This window comes from Erithacus rubecula (genome assembly GCF_903797595.1).
Source record: "Erithacus rubecula genome assembly, chromosome: 1".
Lineage (NCBI taxonomy): Eukaryota > Metazoa > Chordata > Aves > Passeriformes > Muscicapidae > Erithacus > Erithacus rubecula.
In genome coordinates, this window is record NC_136658.1 from 94,859,039 (window position 1) to 94,880,299 (window position 21,261).

The window sequence follows — 21,261 nt, forward strand, 5'->3', positions numbered from 1 at the left end:
GTTTTGTATTGTCTGTTCTCCACTTTTGCCCCATGGAAGATCTGTATTCCTTAGAAATTGTAAGCACAAACAGGCTGTGATGAAGAGCACCAGCTGGTGTGAAGTAAGCTCCTTTATGAAGTGCTGATGCTGAATTTCATTAGTGACCTGCACTCCTTTTGCTGTTCTGACTCTGGTCAGAGTTTAGTAGCTGGGTCACGTGGGAGACATTGTTCTTTCACATTATCTCTCTGATGAGATAAACAGGGATTTAGAATGAGGGCACTAACCCCATTTTGAAAGAATCCAGAATTTCACCCCTGCATCTCTGTTTTGCCAGACATTTAATCCTAATACGTTTCAAACACGTCTGTTAAGATGACATCAAAATATGAATTAAACTGTAACACAGAGCTCAAAAAGGCAAATTTCTTAATTTCAGTTGACTGTCACAATTCATTGTATTTCTCCTTTTTGATGTTTTTTTCTTGCTCCTTTTGTTTTAATGTAATAATTATATGTCACATCAAGACCTTGGGGAAAGGCTAAGGGGGGATGAAGTGGACTTTTGGTAAGTTAGAGAACTGGATTTAAACACTCTAAATTTGAGTTTAAGGATTTTAAGTTTGGTTTAGTCTGTTGCTTAGCATGGGATTGAATTTTAGATTGCTGTATGCTTAAAAGTTCAGCATTTATATTTATTAATTTATTTATATTCTTCCTTTTTTTTTTTTTTTTTTTTAGATTTCAGAGTCAACAAACAGATAAACAAAATCTCAGTGATACCCACAAATCAGAGAAACTAAGGTATGAGGATCTTGAAGAACCTACTTATACTCTTGAAGGTAAGTTTTAGTGCATTTCAGACAGTTGTTTAGTATCTTAGGGCTTAACAGTTACAGGACAATAATGGGAAGTTATAGTTATAGGACACTTATAGGAAGTAATAGTTTAAAGACTGTAGATGAAGAGAAAAATTTCTGACTGATTTTGGAATTAGGGAAACCAAATGACTCAGACGATGAGGGATTAATTTTCTTCATTCTTGCATCTTTAGATAAGTGTATGTAGTAATAAGCAGACATTAAATTGAGTTGGTTCTGAAATCAGTAACATAAATTTGTTGAGAAATCTTATAACCTTGTTCTGATTAATGCTGTAGGTCTGATGGTTCCTTAGGAATGTTTTAAAATTGTGTAGAACTTTTCTTTAAACAAAAGTGTATTAGTATATGAAATAAATGGAGATTTTTTTTTTATATTTACTGCATAAATTAGAACCAGGTTATAAGTCTAAAGATCATTTTCTGTAGCTATTGCATGAACTCTTGTTTTTTCCTTCAGTAACTGAGGCTTAAATAGTTGTGTGAATTAGAAGTTGCTTTAGGTTGTGTGTAAATGTAGGAAGAACTCTTGCAATTATGCTGTCATTAATCAGCATCTCTGAGAAGTTTTGGAACATGTGGTTCAGTTACTGAAACCTGAATTTTGTCCTAAGTTATTTTTCACTGAGGTCAGCATTTTATTTATTTGCATTTCTGCTCTCTGTTGGTTACATGCTATAAAATGTTTCCTTCTCCCTGTGTGCTGCAGGGCCAGTTTTCAAAAATCTTTGATGTAACTAAGGTAGTGTAGAAAGAGGACGATAATCAAACTTTATGTTCTTTAAAGCCATTTGTATATGGAGAGAGAAATAGAAGCACAGTTACTGGCCTTCCTTAGTTTTTCAGCATTTGAGTGGCAGCCTAATGCTGAACCTGAGCAGCCTTATCTCCCATGAAACTGTGGGTTTAAAGTAAGTGAAGTTGTCAGTGAGAAAGATGTGAACAGCCAGCTAACCTTTCCTATTTCCAGATTTCATGAGGTCTGTGAAGTCCTGAGGCTTGGTGGACACAAGGCATTGTGTGGTGTAACTAAACCCATAGCTGGTGAAGAGATTGTGATTGTTGTCTGGGAGTTAGGGATGTTTTCCCTGAAAGCAGCATTTCTAAATGGTGTGTTTTCCTGGGTCCCAGACTGGCTTATTCTTTTGGTTGTAGTTAGGTTATATGGAAGATGGAGTGGAGCCCTTGCTCATTCTCCTGACCCTGTGAGAATATGGCTTTCAATATTTTAAAAGCAACCAAAAAAAAAGATGTTTGTTTAAACTGCAGATGTGCTGATAGTGTTTCATGATAACTAGCAGAATGTAATGCCTCAGCTGTGCATTTCTCTGAGAAGCTTTACTCATTACTCAGTTGCTTTTATTTATCTCATTTAGTTTCCTTTTTATAAGCTTTAAATGCATTATTTGAATGTGAACCAAGCCTGTAGCCAGTAATGGTTTCTACTCATTTCACATTTTAATTAGACTTATATTTATTTGTTTAATTTTTTATGGGAGACTTTTGGGAATACATTACATACCTCACTTTTATTTTATTACATATGACAACAGACTGGCATTTTCTTGGCAATTAGGCTGAGTAGATGCTGTGCTCAAGAAAGGTACTAATGAATCATTTGGTGATGTGTGGTGGTCAGTAATTGTAAGAGTTCACATATGGTGGTGATTTCTCAGTCAACAGCACTTTAGCTGAGTGTGCCTGCATCAAAAGACAATCTCAGTATGTAGCAGGAAATCAGACTGGCTGAAAAGGGGAGGAGGTAGCCCTGGAGAAATTGCAGGGAGAGGTGGATAAGAAGGTAAAATATAAGAAGTAAATACAGAAAAGATGTCATGAAGGATGAAATGGATAACAGTAAAAAAAACAATGACTTAAAGGAGATACCAGAAAATATGGAAGTCTTTTAGTCCTACTGTAAGTTCTAGAAAGAAAAGATCAGCAGATTCTCTTGGCAGCAACTGCTTTCAGGTGATGTGCTTGTCTTAAGGGAATAATGCACCTCTTGCTGTCCACCCTTAAAAGGGAGTGAAAATGTACAGTTACCTTTTTTCTCCTTTGCAGAGTAGTTATTTTTTACTATTAATGGTTCTAGTTTTTTGTTTATGCTAGTCATTTTGAAGTTAGAAGTAATAGTTAACCAGGACAAATTTATGAAAGGAATTTTTTTATTATTTAAGTACACCTGATGCTTATTGATGCCTCATATGAAAATACTGTTGTTGATAACTTTATAATTGAGAGTGAGCAACAAAACAGAATAGATTTTCTTTTGAGTGTGGTAGCCCATTATTTTGGTATTCCAAAACACTCCATATATAGAATTTATTTTCCTAGGTGAAGCTGCTGGGAAATGTTCCTCTTGCTTTGGTAGGAAACTGAAAATATTTTCCTAACTTAGTTAGAATGACAGCTTGACAGAAGTTTTCTGTTATGCTTTCATCTATAGTTCCTTTGAAAGAGTTTTAATTTAAAGAAATTCAAACCACTCAGAGAGAGAGAGAGAGAGAGAGAGGCTGATCAGTTTGGTTGATAGGTTTTTTTAAAATGCAAAATATTTCAGTTATATTATAATGTGAAAAAGGAAAATGCTTGAGACATTGCTAGTGTATGAAAAATGAAAACAGATGTTTTCTGAAGCTTTATTCAAAACCTAGAGAGGTATATAGAGTGTCTGTGCTGTGTTACACAAAGTGCCTGGGAGAACAGTCCTGTGTATTTCAGGTTGTCCATCTAGAGGTAATGACCACATCTTGTTTGTCTCTTTTTTTTCTATCTCGTCAAGTGAGATAATAGAAGTCTGCATACTTTGCATATAAGTAATTTAAAAGCAGTTGAATATCATAGCAATGATCAAAGAGGAAGGACAGTAATTTTGTTTTTGTGAATTCAGAGCCAGCCTTGCACAGGGAGAACACAGTATAATGCAGAATATCTGAGTTAGCAGCATCCATCCTGTGCACTGAAGAAGGCAAGGACCCCATTATAGACTGTGTGACCAAATAGTTAGAGATTATTTTTATATGTATAACAACAATGAGCTGAACTTGGACATAAAATTTTTCTGTGAGTTGTATCTTGATTATGTAAAGAAATGAAAACATCTTGACTTTCTGTTGTATATTTCTTCAGTTTTGGCTTTATAAACAGAAGTGTTCCAATAGCTAATTTCAAAACTAACAATTCTGTAATTAGGAAGCAAGTACAGTTCTTAATTCTCAGGGAGATGATCAAGTTGAAAGGAAAATGCTCAATTAGTGCTGATATTTTTGTGCTCTAATTTAGCCATTCCCACACTCTGTGTCCATTGCTGTGCTCCACTTTTGCAATTACAAAATAATGAAGCCATTGTTCAAATTTCTTCTCCAGATCAGGGGGACATACCAGAGGAGTGTGAAAATGATGTCTTGCATCCATCTGGGGACATCGTCCATGGAAACTGTGTCACAGCCCCTGTGCCAGCAACAGCCACTTCCCTGCAGGACTCAAGTGAGTTCTCAGCTCAGACACAAAAGAAAGTGCCTTTTTTAATGTCAAATGTGTAACACAGACACCCAAATATTTAAGAATCTGTAGGTATGTAGGCTGGAGTGGTTGAAAAATTTTCCAGAAGGTGCCATGTCTGTAATACAGAGAAAGGAGTGTTTTCCTTTCCTTTTCAGTATGAGGGTGACTTTTTTGATCCTGTTTTTAGTTAAATTTGTTTTTAATTTAAACATTCTTACCACCCATCCCACCCCCCTGTCCAACCTCTTGTGAGATTATTATTTTTTCTTTCAGATAATTATTAAATATAATTTTGTCTCTTGATAGGCACGAGACATTAAATGTTTTAAAATATTTTATGTACTTCTTGTCTAGATTTTTAAAAATTTACAGTGCACTCCGTTGGTGCACTGTATTATCACAATGCAGTTTTAATTCTTTGGCTAGATGAGAATAATATCTCATTGTATATAGTCAGCATATGCTGCTTTTCTAATTTTTCTAGATGGAAGCATTATGGTTCTTTGTATTTGGAGAAGAGCTTTCTAGCTTCTTGTGATTCCCAGTCCTTAGTTTGCCCATCTCATTGCTGTCTAATGCTATTCTTTATAGACAGCTTTTTCAATACATTGGTCACATCAGCAGTGTCCTGCAATAATTTTCCAAGGAGTTTTAAATACTTTGCTTTATAAATATAAAGAGTTGTATCCAACTTTGCAGAGGGGGAAAGAATATAGTAACATGGACTTTGGGAGGTTTAATGAGAATGCCCATGAAAGGAATGAGAAGTGCACAGATCTGTCAAATCTCTGGGTTGTACTTTAGCTCTAGTCCTTAATTGTTGGTGAGTCATTTATCAGACTAAAAAATGTTTAGGGGTGGGAAAACACATTACCCAGTACCCAAGAATAAGTTTAGTGCATGTACAAACAATATATCCAGTTGTTTTTCATTTACTGTTAACATTCTACAGGAACCTGGTACTTATTTGTATGCTCTTGTAGTGATTACTGAGCTACATAAATCAATTTACAGATGTTGAAATAATTTTTCACAGCGGTGCTGGATCAAAGGCAGATTGAAGAACAGAACAGAGAAGTTGAGAAAAACTTAGAAGAAGAAAGGGAAGCAAGAGAAGAAAGGAGAGAGAAAGAACAACAGGAAGCTTTGGAAAGCAAGCAAAAAGAAGTGGAAAAGCTTAACAAAGAGGAGGTAATTTAATTAATTTCTGACAGTAATGCAGCTTTGTAGTGCCTTGCATTTTAGGATTGTTATATGTGTTACTTGATTAAAAGTAGATTTTTATTCCATGAAGTGAAAGTAGCAGAGGCTGTTATTTTATGCACTTGTGTGATTAACCAGTCTCACTAGAGTGTCTCCTTATGCCAAGTGATTTTTCAGATGCCTTTCCTTCTCTGTTTCATGTAACTGGAAGTTACAGTTTTATGGCTACTGTCACCATGCTGTTGGAACAAACTGAACATTTGCTGTCTCTGTGGTGTGGCCACTGCAGGTGGGACACCACCAGAATATGTTAATGTCCATCTGTTCATTAGCCTCTGTCAGGTTGTCCAGGGTACTCTGGGAAGCAGAGGGAATAAGGAGACCTTGAGTTTGCTTAAATCCCTTTGACCTTAAACACTTTGTGTTTTAATAGTGTTCTGGATTTTTAGGTGCTATTTAAAGGATTAAATAGGAGTTTAGACACCAGTGTATTTTACTGAGTTTAACATGAAATTCTGCATGTACTGCAGGTAGTAAGGTATAAATGTATTTTTCTGATCAGTATTTAATTTTGTTTTTGTGCCTTAAAAGTATGTCCAAGACTCGATGAAAACAGATGAAGAAATAGAAGATAAAGAAGGAGCAAAATCTGAGCATAGTAACAGTGCTGCTGAAAATAATGTAAAGGATCCTCCTTCCAATCCATTAGAAAAATACATGAGAATAATCCAGCAGAGCAGAGAGCAGGAGCTGGCAAACAAGGTGATTATTCTCAAAACATGGTCCCAAAAATATTATTGACCAAATTTGTGTCTTACTAGGCATGCTTAGAATGAAAACAATAGTCATATTTTAATTTCTTCTTCATTTATAAACTTTATGTAACAACCTGCAGAGCACAGTGTTTGGATTTGTATTGGAAAAGTGTGATGATTCAAAAGAAAAAACATTGAAACCTTTCTTCTGTAAGGGTTGCTGGTGCCCTCTGGGTGGGGGGTTTGTTAAGTTTGTTTTTTAAGGCATTAGCACAGTATTTAAATGTCCTCCATTCTTAGCTTAAACAGCATTTCAATACAATTTGAACCTACACATGTCTGGTTGTGTTCCTCTAACACAACAGAATTTATTCTGGCAAAATGGAAAATCAGACTTCTAAAGGAGAGGTCTGGGTGGACATTACTTCAGTGAAGGAATGGAGGATGCTTTTGTTCAGACATGATCCCAATCTAAATTTTTAAAGTTACTATTCTAGATCCAATGTAGCATTTGTAGAAATAGGGTTGGTCCTTCAAATATTTATTTTCAATTATGAGCCTTAAAAATACAGATACTATTATTAGGCCACTTTGACTTTACAACTGGTTAGAAAAAGTGTATTTTCCTCTTGGTTACCAGGATTCAAAAAAAGAAGAAATTAGAGAAATGTCACCTTCAGAAGGACTTCTATCTACTGAAAATGACAGGTAAGGCTCATGTATTAATCACTTCTAGTACACCATATTAACAAATACTTAATAAAAATAATTCTAAGTTAATATATAGTTTTAATAGTTTTAGTATGAGTTATGTTGAGACATCTGCCTTCTTAGAAACCAAAATAAACTATTAATCAAAAGCAATTGTGTTGGAAAAATAGAAGATCCTTCCAATTCTATGGAACTCTCATCTAAGTGCTGCACTCAATGACCTGATTCAGTAGTTGTGTCATTGACAACTCTTTATCTGCAATTGAGCAGCATCCAGCTTCCTTCACAGAGAGCTGGAGTTTGAGGGATTGCTCTTGGGTGATGACACCCTGGGTGAAGGTTTGTCTGTGCTGCACCTAGCCACAGTCTGTTCCTAGCTTTGATTTTTCACTAGCACTGTGGACTTTTAAGACACTTAGTTCAGAGATTTTGTCTGTCTGTACTGAGTTGCCTTGGGTCCTCTCTAAATACAGATATGTGTTTTAGTTGCTTGCAAGAGAAAAAAATCAATCTTCCTCCAAATCTTTCAGCTTATTCAAAGATATGGAACTGAAAATAAGCAAAAAATGTGGAGCAGCTAAAAAAAAAGCCCATAAAGGTTCACCATAACCATATTAATGATTCACTGTTATCTGTGCTGTTAAACATAACAGACCCTACCCTCCTGCTCCTGAATTGGCACAAGTTGTGTTGTTTTCACTGAGTGAGCACTACAGAAGATAGTTCTGCTTTTTGAGATATAGGTGCTGGCCTTCAGTTAATGAAGGCCCAAATTCTCCTCCTTTAGGGTTGGTTTTATTGACAGCAGTTCACTGAAACAGCAAGGAAATTGTAGCAGTCTCTTTACTTCTGTTTTAAAATGAATATTAAGATTTAAGATAAATTACATTGGATTCATACCACTTTCTTTTCCTCTCTACTATAATCAATTTAGTGTTGCAGACATTTCTCATGGAGACGTGGATGAAAGCTTCTGGTGAACAATAGCTACTGATTTTTAATTTTTTTTTATTATTATGAGAAAAACATTTTTTAAGTCCCTTTGTGCCTGTAATAAATGTTAGGTACCAACACTGCAGCTGTGTAATTATAAATTAATAAAGCTGATTTTGATCTGTTTCATCACTTCAGTCATTGACTTCAAACAGGGAGTCCTGATGTGTTACTAATCCAGGAGGAAGCCCTTGGGTGGGGTGAGAGAAAGAACAAAGCAGGGAACAGAAACTGATCAGTATGTTTGAGTAGATTGGCACTGAATTCCTCTAAACTTTGTCATCTTTGCCAACCCCCTGCCCCCCAACCCCTTCTCCAAATGGCTCAAACTGTGGGCAAAAAAACCAAAAAATCCCCTCATCATCACCTGCATGGAAAGGTGGCCCTTGGTTCACAGTTTCAAAGCACTGAGTGTGACAGACCCTGCACAGCAGGGGCAGGAGCCACTTTCAAAAGCAGCCCCTCTCATGTAATCACCTCGTTGGTATTGACCAGCCCAGAATGGAGAGATTAAAATAAAAATGCTATTTAACTCATCTTTATTTAAGCTTTGTATTTTGTAGGTAGATTATAGGCAAGATCATTAAACTTTATTTACAGTATAAAATACAGTAGTTTTTATCAATGAAGTAATTTTGGGTGGCAGCATATATTACAACTTGCACTGCATTTGAGGCTGCTCATCTTGACCTAACTACAAGAACATGAAGCCAAGTTTGACAGAATTTAGGGGCAAAAAACAAAGTTCTGTCTTGAATTCACTGGATGTTTAAACACAATGTACCAAAACCATGACAGATACAAACTTTGCTTTTTGAAATGAAGCTGAAATGTGATGTGGTGGTTACTCTAATTTTGCATGCTGCTTATTTGCTGTTGCAGCCACTCTGGCCTTTACAGAATTTCTGAGTGACTGCTCCTGTTGGATGTTGGGAAGGGGTAGTGCTTGTTGCATTATGCTGGCCTGGGACAACTACCACTATTGCATGCTGCACACAGCTGCTGCTGCAGCTGCACCTGCAGGGCAGCCCTGCCCATGCAGGAGGGCAGGGAGCTCTGGAACAGAAAGTGTTTCACCTCAGGTAGAAACATAAAGCCTAGAGATGCACTGCCATGGAGTAGCTGTAGGTCTGGGTTCAAATAAGCATACACAAGTGTTGTCTATTATCTACAAATATTTATTTTAACACTTGGATGTAACTACAGGAAGCCCTTGGCACTGATAGAAAATATTGATTCACTGTTAGGTTACAAAAATTTATACATAGCAAAATTTAATGCTCTTTACATAAAAATATTAGACTACTTAAACAAAACTTCAAAAACTCCCAGTAATAGCTACACTGAATTAGAAAAGAATTAGGCTTTAAGACACTGCCTCCATTATTACCCTTATGCAAACACTGGGCTAGAACATCACCTGCATTGCTGTAGAAATGTCTCCTTCATGCAACAGGTAAGAACATACACTAGGCTATTTTGTCATATTTGCTCTACATCAATCAACTTTGCCCCTTTTTTGAAACTGTCAAATTAGACTTCAATACTTAACAAAAGAAATTTTATTTGAAGTTAATACCCCCCCAAAAATGCCTTTTCCCTTAATACTGATTTGAAGGAATTTGTGCTTCCTTTGATGTATATTCAGCAAACAGTCAAAACTACCAAACCACACGTCAGCTTAGCAGGGGTATGACTTGAATATTTAGTTCTTTTTCAAATGAATGATGTATTTTTACTTCCCCCCCCCCAACATTTATATATATATATATATATATCATATAGAACAAACACCAAATATACCATCACTAATACTCAAGATATCACTGAATGCTTCTGAAAAAAAACATTAATTAGAAGGCAGACTTCTATGGGAAATGACTTTAAAATGGCACCAGTTTGTTTGTTGTTGTTTTCTCTGAACACCACGTTTTCTTAGTGTGCTAATTAATTTGTAAAAAGGAAAACACGTAAGCACTGACTATAAATTTGCTAAGCACCAAGATTGAGAAAGGTGGACATCCTGCATTATTTTTATGGCTGCAAATTTTATTGTTTGTGTAAAACTCTGCAAACTTTCTCATCCGCTCATTTGGAATAGTCAGATCAGTGTCATTTTAATAAGGTAACACTTTCACTTAATTAAAATGTAGGATAATGGTCTCCTGCCACTATATAAATGCTAAGACATTTATAGAAAATAAATATTAAGGCAAAGCTGACATTTATTTTCAAAGAAGGGGATCATTATCCAGATCCAGGGATCTACATTCCATTAAATAGTTAATAAAAAGATTAGAGCTTGGGAGATCTGCTCGACCCTCAGGTGAGCACAGGGGTGTGACGGCTTCTGGTGGCAGCGTGTGGCACAGGAGTGCAGCTGCTCCCATGGCCCAGGCTGGGGTGTTCCCAAACAGCCCCCTGCAGCCTGGGAGGTGCTGCAGCTGTGCCATCACACACACCCCCACCAGCCCCTCTGGGAAATCCCAGCTGGGCGCGGGATCCGCGGGAGGTGCCGGTCACACACCGCGCACGAGCCTGAGGTCAGCTCAGATCTGCTGCCTGCTCGGCCGCTTTGTGCAGGGCATCGTGCTCTAGAACAGGTCCAATATTAAATACCACGTCTCAAAGAAGAGTAATTTGGTCACTTTTTGTAAAGTGTTGCCTTTTAAAATGCCTGGAATAAACCCTCCATTCTCTGTTAGAAAGGATGGAAGATTACCCATGGGAAGATTTCCCTAAAAAAGTTTTCCAGGAGCTGGAATGTGAAGCTTTGACACTTCTCTCTAATTTTGTTTGCTAGACACACATCTGTACTGCAGAGCAGCTATTTGCTGATTTGTCAGAGCTACAGAACTCTTCTGCTGAATTACTGTGGCAAACATTTATGTGTAAGAATTGAGTTGCTCTTTTGACCGAGACTGGATATCCTGAAGCTCCTGCTCTTCTTTTGCTTTGATATCTTGGTAGGCCTGCATTTTGCTTGCATCCTTTAAGTAGGCCCAGTTAGAAGACAGTATCATGAGGAAGTGGATCTGGAAGAGAAGGGTGAGCATGATGGCGAGTGAGCATGTCAAGAGGCAAAGCAAGCTGCTAGTCAGATTAATAGACGCTCTTTAAAATAACGACCAAAAAAATAGTTACTCTACGTTAATAAGCATTCTGTTATTCAAACAAGCACAGAGGCTATTTTTTTCAAAGATCTCTAGAATTTGGCATGCTAATAATTCAGTTGGTTATTCACAATTTAGAGAAAGTTAGTACAACAATATTAAAATGAGCTACAGAGTTGTACGGGTCAATTAAAATGCAGAATGGGGGAAGGAGGAAAACAGTTTTGTACGTGGCAATATACGGAATCTGTAAACTACGAGGTGCTCAGAAGAACTGCTCTCTAAGGTCGTGGTGTTTATGCATATCCAAGCCCAGAGCCCGGCAGGTCTTTTCCCCAACAAGCAGATGAGAATTCCACCCTCCCCCTGGAAAAAAAACCTGAAACTGTGAACCGTTTTATTTACGTGAACAAGGCTACATTAACACATCGAAAAATTAAACATCAAAACATGAGTCCAAAACTAAGCAAAAGCATGCAATCTCTGGGTTAAGAAGTCTTAATCCTGCATTTTTATAGCTACATTTTAAACTTCCATTGTCCAACCTCAGGTGAAGATTTTTGTATTGTATGTAGCAAACGGTTCTCTTTTTTAAATTATTATGTGTTTTTCTAGTTTGTGCATTCGTCTCTTGCCAACTTCTTTTGCCCATACTTCATGCAAAAACATCTACATCTGAAAACATTGATTCACTTCTCCTTCGTTTTTCCCCCCCAACACTGTAAAAAGGTCCCTGTGATCTATGCATGGTTTTGCTTCCTGTGCAATCATACTTACATTTTTGAGATCTGGCTACTGAGAAATCAGTTACTAAAGTGCAGCAATACAAGAGCAGAAGCTATTTATATGCTGTTTCTTACTAGTTCAGGGTCCAAAAGAAAGAATGTGATTGTTTTACGCAGAGCTAAGACAAGGATTAATTTTCTCAGAGAAGGAGTATCATTTGGAACGCACTTAAGAGAAAATAATTGATTTCATCATCCATGGAATCACTTGGAAAGGCAAGCAAATTAATTCATAATACGTGGGCTTCTGATCTCTGCCAACATAGACTGGCACTACTTTATTACTCCTTTTCTTTCACACCATATATATTTTGTATGCTTGGGGGTATTTGTATTTGGTGTTCATGGCAAAGAATAAATTAATGCATCTGACCCTGAACTATTCCAGTACTTGTTTGAGATGACTGTAAAAAATCAAGTGGAGACCTGAAATGAAAACATCCCCTTTTCAGAAGGATGCTTTACAAACACCCCTACAGTAACTGAATCCTCTCAACATGAAAAAATAGCCAGATCTCATCCACATCATAGTTCATATACAAGAAGTCATTTCATTAATCTGAAAAGCTAAACGATGCTTACTGAAGCTATTTACAATTACTGTAACAAAATTCAGAAAGCTAGACTTTTAGTCTAGGGTGTCAGTGGTATTTCAAGCTACGCAATGCAGCTTTTTACTGGGCTTATACAATTTAGAATTTAGTGCAGCAATCTTCCCGACTCTTAAACTTCAAAACAGCATAGTTATATGTAGTAGCCATCATGTAGATCAGCTGGTGGAAGAGAACAAAATACAGGAGAGTAAGATACAACAAGGTGACGGCTCAAGCCCACTTGGGCAACTCTCGATACTTTTACAACAGATGTTACTCTGAGCTCCTTCCAGGGTGAAGATGCAAATAAATAACCTGCCATTTCTCTGGGGAGGATAACCCAGTACAAACCTTAAGGCTATTTTGGCAGCCAGTTGTAAGTATGGGCTTGGCTGGCACGGGGTTAGAAGCTGGCCACTAAAGGAAGTGTTAGACACAGGGACAAGTCCTCTTGTTAACGTCCCTGCTCCCCGCCGCTACCTGGAACGGGCACTGCAGGGTTGGACCAGTCAACCTGCCTGGCTCCAGGCAAAGCAAACCAAGAGGTTACAAGCAGCTGATCAAATAAACTACAGAAATGAAAATAAATAGTGGAAATAAAAGCAGAAATAGTGGATAGAAGTAGGATTTTGAAAGGACATGCAAATAATTTTTTCCTAAGTGTGGGGAGGGAGGCGGTTAAGATGACTTCCTAAAGCAAAAGTTGGGGACCTGCTGACTTGTGATGACCAAATCATAGCAGCAAATAATGGTGATCACAGCTTCATGTCTAATATCACTACTTTAAATATATATGAAATTTAATCGTAAAGCATCTTAAGCCTAAAATGAATATTTTTAATTATCAAAGAACAAAAATTACTACCCACCAATGCTATGACAGTGGCACCAGCTCCAGCACAAGCCACAATGAACAGGTGATAAGACATGTAGAACTAGAGAAAAAAACATGTTAAAAACATTGAAGTAATTCATTAGAAATAGCATAAAATGCATTTCAAGTGTTCTAGAGAATAAGAATAATAGAACCATATTTGTAGCATGGTAGCAAAGCTTTAGAAAATAAACATGTTGTGAAAATAATTTTCTTTTTTTTTTTTGAATGATGTAACAATTACTTCAGTGTTACAGTTAAAGCAATTCCTTTACACTACTAGCATGAGTTTTCTCCAAAAACTTTAATCAAGTATCTATTACATGGTGACCAGGTGACTTGTAGGCAAAAGCTGCACACAGGTTACATTTCTGTACCTCATTCGTGTTGCAGATGTTCTCTAAAATTGGGCCACAGGCTTTGCCAGGTACAGCATTCCACGGGATAATACCTGAAATACCACAGAAAAGAAACCACTAATTTTAGCAATTAACCTAAACTTTCTATTCCTTTCATCTTCTTCACCCACTTGCCAGTTGTGTTCCCATTCTGGGCATCTGTGTGTGGACCAGTACATCCTGGAGTTGGCAGCAGGAATTCAAACAACTCTCTCAGGTTATGCTTTCTCCTCACACTGAGGGCTGCTGCTAAGACATGATCTCAGATGTGGTTTTCCCATCTGGCAGCCCAATGGTTGGGTTTTTGCACTTCAGGTCCAGTTGCACACTCTGCCTACTCCCTCACTCAGCACAGAAGAGAGAATCTGCATCTCAGAGGTACTTGGCACATTTTAGGGTAGCACTTACTGGATGAGGTTCTACTTGAACAAGAAACTACTGTGGAAGGGTGTGAATATAAAGCTAGAGGGAAGAATTGCAGGATTTTTTTTCTGGTTTAGTTCCAATAGGTAAAAAACATCAAGTGAACACTGCTACAAGAAAGTTCAGTCTGCCACACCTCATATACTCCCAAGTCTAAAAAGTCAACAGAATCTAGCAGATTTAAAATAACACAAACTTTTAGGCCTGTAACAGATGTAAAACTTAAGCAAAACCTATTTGAATTAGGAGAAACCCAGTTTGTTTCCCCATACAATTTTGCATTTTAACCCAGCTGGTTGGAATTAGCAACTCTCTAAGTGGCAGGTCATTGAACTTATCTTCAAAAAGATTTTACAGGATTTTCTTCCAAGTCAGCTTCTTCTGTGCAACTGCTATGCACAATTCCATCCTTTTAGCTACTACTTCCCCCAAAAATGTGAGGAAAGTTCAGTGACACGTTATTGGTTAGGGAGCTTCTCTCTCCCATCATGCACTGAAACCCAAATGGTTTTACTGATCAGGGGAACAATTCAGCCCTATACAGCACTAACACAGCTGCAAAACAACCAGGAGAAGCAGGAAGGTGGAGGAGCACATCTCCCTTCACTTTTAGGCTTTGCAGCTAAAGAAAATGTCTCTCTTGCTGTGAGCTGCTGAAATAGAATGTATATGTTTAACTGATTTAAAGACTTGTTTTTAAAATCAGTGAATCTTTTCTTCTACTGCACTTACCTGGACAGGGGAGCAAAGCCAAGTTTTCTTACTTTTTCAACTTTGAATCCATTTTCTCAGCTTTGAACGACTTAGTCCAAAGAAAGAAACATTCCTAGAAAATGCTAGCTAGAATGAAGCCAAAAGTAATGGTGACAAAAGATCTTCTGCACAAGGGAAGCTGAAAAGATTAACTTCAGGAAAAACTCATCTTAAAAAATATAAAGCCTGACCTTATTTGAAGTTATTGTCCCAGCTCCCTCATATTTCTGCATGTCATCAGAAAGCACTATTAATTCATTATTAGCTCTGGCAGCCTTTTAATTGCAGGTTTTTGGTTTTTTAACTGAAAGCAATCATCAGAGCAACATTCAGACATTTACTCTTTAAATGTAAAACAGCTTTCTAAAAGAACAGAATATAGGCATAGGGGTTCTAAACCCACAATCTGGTTGTCTATTTCCAAGCAGTTTATTTTGAGCCTGATCTATTTCCAAACCTAATATTACAGTATTGGAAATCGCTACAAAATCATTTCAGATAAGTGACTTGTCAGTTCAGTTAAACTGATTGCATCTGGAAAGAGATCAGTGTAATGTGAATTAATTAGAAAAGTAATAGCACATTCAGAGATAGAAGATGCTTTTGCATTTGATTCATGTGAAAAGGCTGAGACAGAACTACTGAAGACAGAGGGAGGAGCATGGCTAAAGCATGGAACCAGGATTAAAACAAGTACCATATTGCCTGATGTCCACACAGATCTGGTCCCCTGGAACTGTCACATTGGCCTGAAAAGATTTGATGACTTCACAAGTTGACCATATGTTATAGAACATAAAGACAGGCACAGCAGAGAAGCCGAAGACCCCGAGCCAGGCCACTCCAAGCACGTAGGTGAGGAAAACAAACTAGAGGCAAAGAAAACATAAACACTTTGAGTTTATTCTTTGAAAGACTATTTAAATTTTCCTTTAAAATGCTTCAAAGTAATTTTAAGCATACTTTCAGAATTCAAGTAATAAAACTTTTTCAAGCACACAAAATCAGTATTCTCATTGCTTATAAATACTTTGGTAGTTTAAATGCTACAGAGAAAGAAATTCAGACATCTCCTTTTTCATCAGCCTGCTTGAGTAAACAGATCACCCTCATGAAAGAGCAGCCCATTGATTTCTCAAGATTCTCAGCTAAGCAGTGATGCTGATTGTAGGCTAAAACCAATAAATTCCAAGAAAAATCAATTTAAGGGTTTTTTTAAATTAACTATAACATACTAGCATTTCTATACAACTTGCAAATCAAAACCATGCAGTGAATCAATGCTCACAGAGCTCCCCCACATTCCCTGATGTATTGAAATCAATTTGGAATGTAACATTTGAAAGTACCTATTTTTGCAAACATACCATGACCGTTAACAGCAGATCAGAAGGATTCAATTGGTCTAATACACATTGCCAAGCAGAAAATGAATTACTTCACCTTAGAGAATCATGGATTTATCCACTAAAATTTGCTGGTATGTGTTTGCTCTTTAAAAAAAAACCAAAACCCACAAACTACATTACATGCATTTTCTTTGGTTAGATTAAAAGATGTGGCACTGATTACTTTGAAAATCTCCAGCTTCCTCCTCCTCCTACTAAGCCCTTTCCCTTCTCCCTCTTCTTCTAAGTGTTATGGTGTAGCTCTGGCATCAGTTCCCAGCTCCCTCCTCCTGGTGAGAGCAGGATTTGGATCCCACTTGGAAGGCGGGGGAATGCTGTTACATCTCCTGGGCTGTTTTCACCCTTAGCTGTGGCTGTTCTCTCTTAGCTGTAGGTGGACTGGAAAGGCTTTACTTTCAGTAAAGCATTGGTGCTCTACTATTTTACTTAAAATCTGTGTGCTAGAGGACAACAGCAAGGATGGGAAAGGCTCTCAGTGGGGAGGATTCTCAGCCTGACCCCAAACTAAGGACTGAAATAATGCTGCAGTGGTGGAAATTTGGATCCCCACAGGTTTTTTCCAGAATAATCTGCATGTATTCAAGCAAAAGCTGAACAGCTGGTTAGGTTTCAGTCAAGGGAGGTGGTGTGTGGGGAGGTGGAAGTTCTTGCAAAACTCTGGCCCCTAAAACCCCAGCTGTATTTTCATTTATAGACAACTCAACTGGAATATCCTATTTCATATTAGATAGCACCATATACCAGACTTGCATGTTTTGTGTGAGAATTGAAAATCCTCTCTTTGGCTTTTGGGAAGGACTAACTGGACCAGGTTAAAGGATTTCTGGAGATATACTACAAATAAAACATGAGTTTGCATATGTGTATGTGGAAGTGCACAAAGCCTTTAATCCAAAAATAGCCAGGAAATAATACACTCACTCTCACATTTAATGTAGTAACTGTGGGAAATGGCTATTCTGCATTACAGAGCCAACACAAATAATTTAGGGAAGATGGAAGTCTGTCTTCTGTAACACCTTATGCAAGATGGGACTTTGCTCAGTAATGTAATGAAAGAAGAAGTAGAGGAGCTCTTGATCAAAGTGGCAAAAGATCACTGGATGTCCAAAAGCCTGTTGCCTGTACCCAGCTGCAGTCACTGGTCTGTTAAACATTTTATCTCCTCAGAAACCATGTTCTAGCCCTGAGGTTTTACACAGCAGCATACAAGCACTTTTCCTGTCACCACCAAAGATTAATGCAGCTTACCAGAGCTCCAAGCCATTCCTCAGCTGGTAAATTCTCTCCTTCATTGTGTGGACAAATACAGACAAACATGAAAACACATTTTTCTGCCTTATTTTCATGTGTCACACTGGTATTTGCATAAGCAGCTGACAATCATGTGCCTGCAACTATTCAACTGCATAAGCAATTGTCTGCACTGATAAGATGCCTGGATGTTTATGTTTCTACTTTATTTTGGATCTTTTGAAAACACTCCTTTATATCTAATTTTGCTCCTTGGTGAAGATCATACTTACTGGGAAAAAACTGAGAAAATAGCTGCTTAACTGAAAAATTATCAGATGCCTCATTTTTATTAGCTCTTGAAAAATTCAGTAAGTATTCAACAGTACAGTGGAAAATTGCTAACTCTCCTGAAAATAAACATGCATCTCTTTTGTATTTAACCAGCTGAAAGTACATATTTTTTAAGTTCAGGATGCAGACTGTATATTAAAATGCAACAATCACATCAAAAGCCTCTTCTCTTTTCACCCACACTTTCCTGTGGGCGATCTGTCATACTGCTTAGCTTCCTCCATAACTACGAGCTTTGAATTCAGATTTTCAGTAATAGCTTTGAAATCTTCTCTCAGAAACATAGTTATGGCTGTTCTTGCAGAGTGTGCCCTTGGGGACAATGTGGGTGAGAATCTGAAGTTTTATTTTTAGTTAAACTTTGCTTACAATTTTGTTCTAATACAGAAGTATACTGAAGAGAATATGGCTGGTAACTTTAGGGCTCTAAGTGTTTCAGCTTTGCAAAAAAGCCTCCCTATTCTGTCTGCCTTTTGCCATCTGCAAATCAATACTTGATTCAAGTGAAAAGATGCTGTGAAGCTTCATTCATTCATTACTGTTTGTTGAAGGATCCAGACACTCAAGCACAATTGACTATGGAAGTTGGAGCCATTAGAGTTTGATATTTAAATAGCTCTGCAAACCACAGCCATTTTACAGTCTGCCTTTAAGCATCACTCAAGTGTTCCATGTTTAAAAGCACGAATTTCATTTTGGCTCAGATTAAGTGTATTAAAATTAGCAGTCTGCTCAGTTTAGTGTAGACCAGTGGGCTCAGCTTTATGACAGGGGAGGCCATGGCAGCCCCCACCCAGCCCATCTGCAGCATTTTGATTTATCCAAGCACCCTTGAAGTTCAAAGAAGAACCAAGACGTGGATTGACCCTGATCACCCCCAGGGAGTTAACCCTGTGGCAGCAATAGTCTGTACTCAAAACCCAAGAGTCAAATGGAGCCCAACAGGTTTTAGGCAGCAAAGACTGCTGTTCCCATTTCTGATCCCACTCACCATTCCACTGATGCAGCGGCCACAGGCTGTTGTTTTGAACTCTCCATGCAGCTCCTTCACAGCACTTGTTGTATAAAAACCTTCCGCCAAAAGGATGATTCCATATAAGAAGAAAAATGATGCAATGCCATAAATTACATACTGCATTAGCTGTATTCTAAAATGGAAAAGAAAGAAATTATATAATTAGATTTCAGTCCTATAAGAACAAAGCCAGTGTTCTCAAATTATAATAAATGAGAGACAACTCCTAGAAACAAAGTCCAAGGTTCCTTAGCATTTTAAACAAGCAGACTGTAGGAAAACACTGCTACAACTGTGCCCCTTCCCAGGTAAGCAATCCTGATGTGCATTAGTCCTGCACCCACCTGAGCATCCCCTGTTGCTGCTGCAGTCCCTGCACTGACTGGTGTTAGTCACCATGTTAAAGCTGCAATTCCACACCTCCACTATGGAGGTTTTTTTTTTTCCTCTTGACATCTAACTTAGGAATGGCTGACAGGGACAATGAAGGGCTTTGAAGTGGCAAAGCCTGGAGCTAAACCCCTGACTGAACTACAAGGCTCTGTGGTCATTCCTTTGGCTTAGGGAAAGGAGGCAGTCCCTGAATTCCACCTGTGAAATCCAATTAACTTAAGTTTGCAAAAATTTCTGAGTTCAGCAATATTTGTCTGATACAAAACTCAGAAAACATGAAGTGACTTCTCCTGAGGCTCCTCTACAGCTTGGAAGAGTAGTTCCAAGTGAGCTGGTAGTTTCAGTGTTTTAAGTCACAGCAGTGTTGAGCACCTCAAAATGTAAAGTTGTTTTTTTAAAAAGAAATTGAAGAGTTATTTAGGAAATGCTTCCATTTTAGGCACTCTGGAACCACTCAGAGGAAGATCATCTTAGGGCACATGGTATAAGCACTTCCCTCAGATGTTATTTGAGAAAGTTCTTGATTCCTTAAAAATCTACCATCTGCAATGACACTGTAACAGTATTTTTCCTTTAGCTAGAATAGGTAGATGAAAAGAATAATTTCTAAATATTATCAAACAGCTTCTGTATCTAAAACTAATTGTTTTGGAGAACTAGAATGCCAGATCTTCCCTATAACACTTCTGGTCTTCAAAAGTCTTATTTTGTTATTAGCACAATTTCGCTGAACTTATTAAAAAGAATTTGATTGTTGGGATGGTTATTTTGGATTAAGCTATTCACAGAACCAGGAGGTTAATTTTATATATCCACACTACCAATTTTCAGAAGATAAATATGCTTTGCTCAAGATATTTTTTTCTGATTCTTGCTATGCTCCACTAAGTAGCTGCTGGCATAGACCTCCAAAGAGCATCTGAATGTTTTAGCTTAAAGAAAATTGATGACTACCATTTATACAGTTAAATGTTACTCTTGTATCAAAATAGGATATTGCTCATTTAAAATTTTATGTGGGAAGTGTTATCTTTGTTTTCCAAATGGATTAAAAATAACTGGATAAATGTGTTGCACCTGTGCTGTAAAAAACGAAAAATTAACTCAGGATTTGACAGCATATAGAAGAAATAATTTTGCCATCATTAATAGTCCAGGAGAGACTCAAGGCATGCTATCAGAAATTAGTAACAGGAAAACTGCTTTAAAAAGTCTATTCCAAATGGTGTGTTACTAATGTATTTTTCTTTCTTTCTTTTTTTTTTTTTTTTTTTAATGTTGCTGTAGTCTTAAATTTGCCCCTTTCTAATACCACTTCTCCCTTGTCACCCCCTTGGCTCCAGAGAGCCGAACCCTGAGCTGCTTTGGTAGGAATTATGCATGTCCCCAGCTGCTGGTGCTGACATGACAAGAAATATTGTCAACAACTCTCCAAAACATAAAACTTGCTGCCTGTGACTGCTGCTTTTGCAATTTCTTCAATTTTGCTCAAATGGAGACTGATGCAAGCACAGGGTGTTTTGTTACCCAGCTGCTGAAGAACAGCTGCTTATATTTTCTCACTAAACGTTGTGTCTAACTGCAGGGCCCTGGTGGCTCATGCCCTGGAGCTGGGGACACACTGCTGGCCACAGCCAGGGACTGAGTGTGGGCAGTGCTAGAAGAGGAGACCCCAGTGGGGACCAGTCCCAGAGCAGGTCAGGATACTGAGGGTCCTGTGGACAGGGGAAGCCCTGAAATGGTGCTGTGGGTACCAGCACTAGTGCTCAGAGAGCATGCAGCAAACTGGCAGGTCTATGCCTGCAAGCCTATACAGGGAGCCAGCAACAACAGAAATTAAAAAGAAAACAAGAATCAAGTGTGCTGCACAGAGCCCTGACACCAGAG

The 21,261-nt window shown here is 37.9% G+C and overlaps 2 protein-coding genes across 10 annotated transcripts in view; one reads left to right on the forward strand and one right to left on the reverse strand.

The window, feature by feature from the left end:
• The window catches only part of OFD1 (OFD1 centriole and centriolar satellite protein), a 29,341-nt gene extending 21,181 nt beyond the window's left edge, over positions 1-8,160 (forward strand). For 2 of the 3 annotated variants that reach the window (XM_079307359.1, XM_079307361.1), the window contains 6 exons: positions 724-824; positions 4,232-4,351; positions 5,406-5,560; positions 6,164-6,334; positions 6,968-7,035; positions 7,973-8,160. In XM_079307359.1, the coding sequence (XP_079163485.1) occupies positions 724-824; positions 4,232-4,351; positions 5,406-5,560; positions 6,164-6,334; positions 6,968-7,035; positions 7,973-8,018 (661 nt within the window). In that variant the 3' untranslated portion in view covers positions 8,019-8,160. Of the gene's footprint in view, positions 1-723; positions 825-4,231; positions 4,352-5,405; positions 5,561-6,161; positions 6,335-6,967; positions 7,036-7,972 lie in introns of all 3 variants that reach the window. The other variant, XM_079307360.1, reaches the window with a different exon arrangement.
• Positions 8,161-9,774: 1,614 nt separating this feature from the next.
• The window catches only part of GPM6B (glycoprotein M6B), a 104,651-nt gene continuing 93,164 nt past the window's right edge, over positions 9,775-21,261 (reverse strand). For 4 of the 7 annotated variants that reach the window (XM_079307508.1, XM_079307505.1, XM_079307504.1 and 1 more), the window contains 5 exons: positions 18,958-19,114; positions 15,668-15,839; positions 13,774-13,847; positions 13,392-13,457; positions 9,775-11,066 (listed from right to left, as the gene is read on the reverse strand). In XM_079307508.1, the coding sequence (XP_079163634.1) occupies positions 10,917-11,066; positions 13,392-13,457; positions 13,774-13,847; positions 15,668-15,839; positions 18,958-19,114 (619 nt within the window). In that variant the 3' untranslated portion in view covers positions 9,775-10,916. Of the gene's footprint in view, positions 12,703-13,391; positions 13,458-13,773; positions 13,848-15,667; positions 15,840-18,957; positions 19,115-21,261 lie in introns of all 7 variants that reach the window. The other 3 variants (XM_079307507.1, XM_079307506.1, XM_079307503.1) reach the window with 1 other exon arrangement.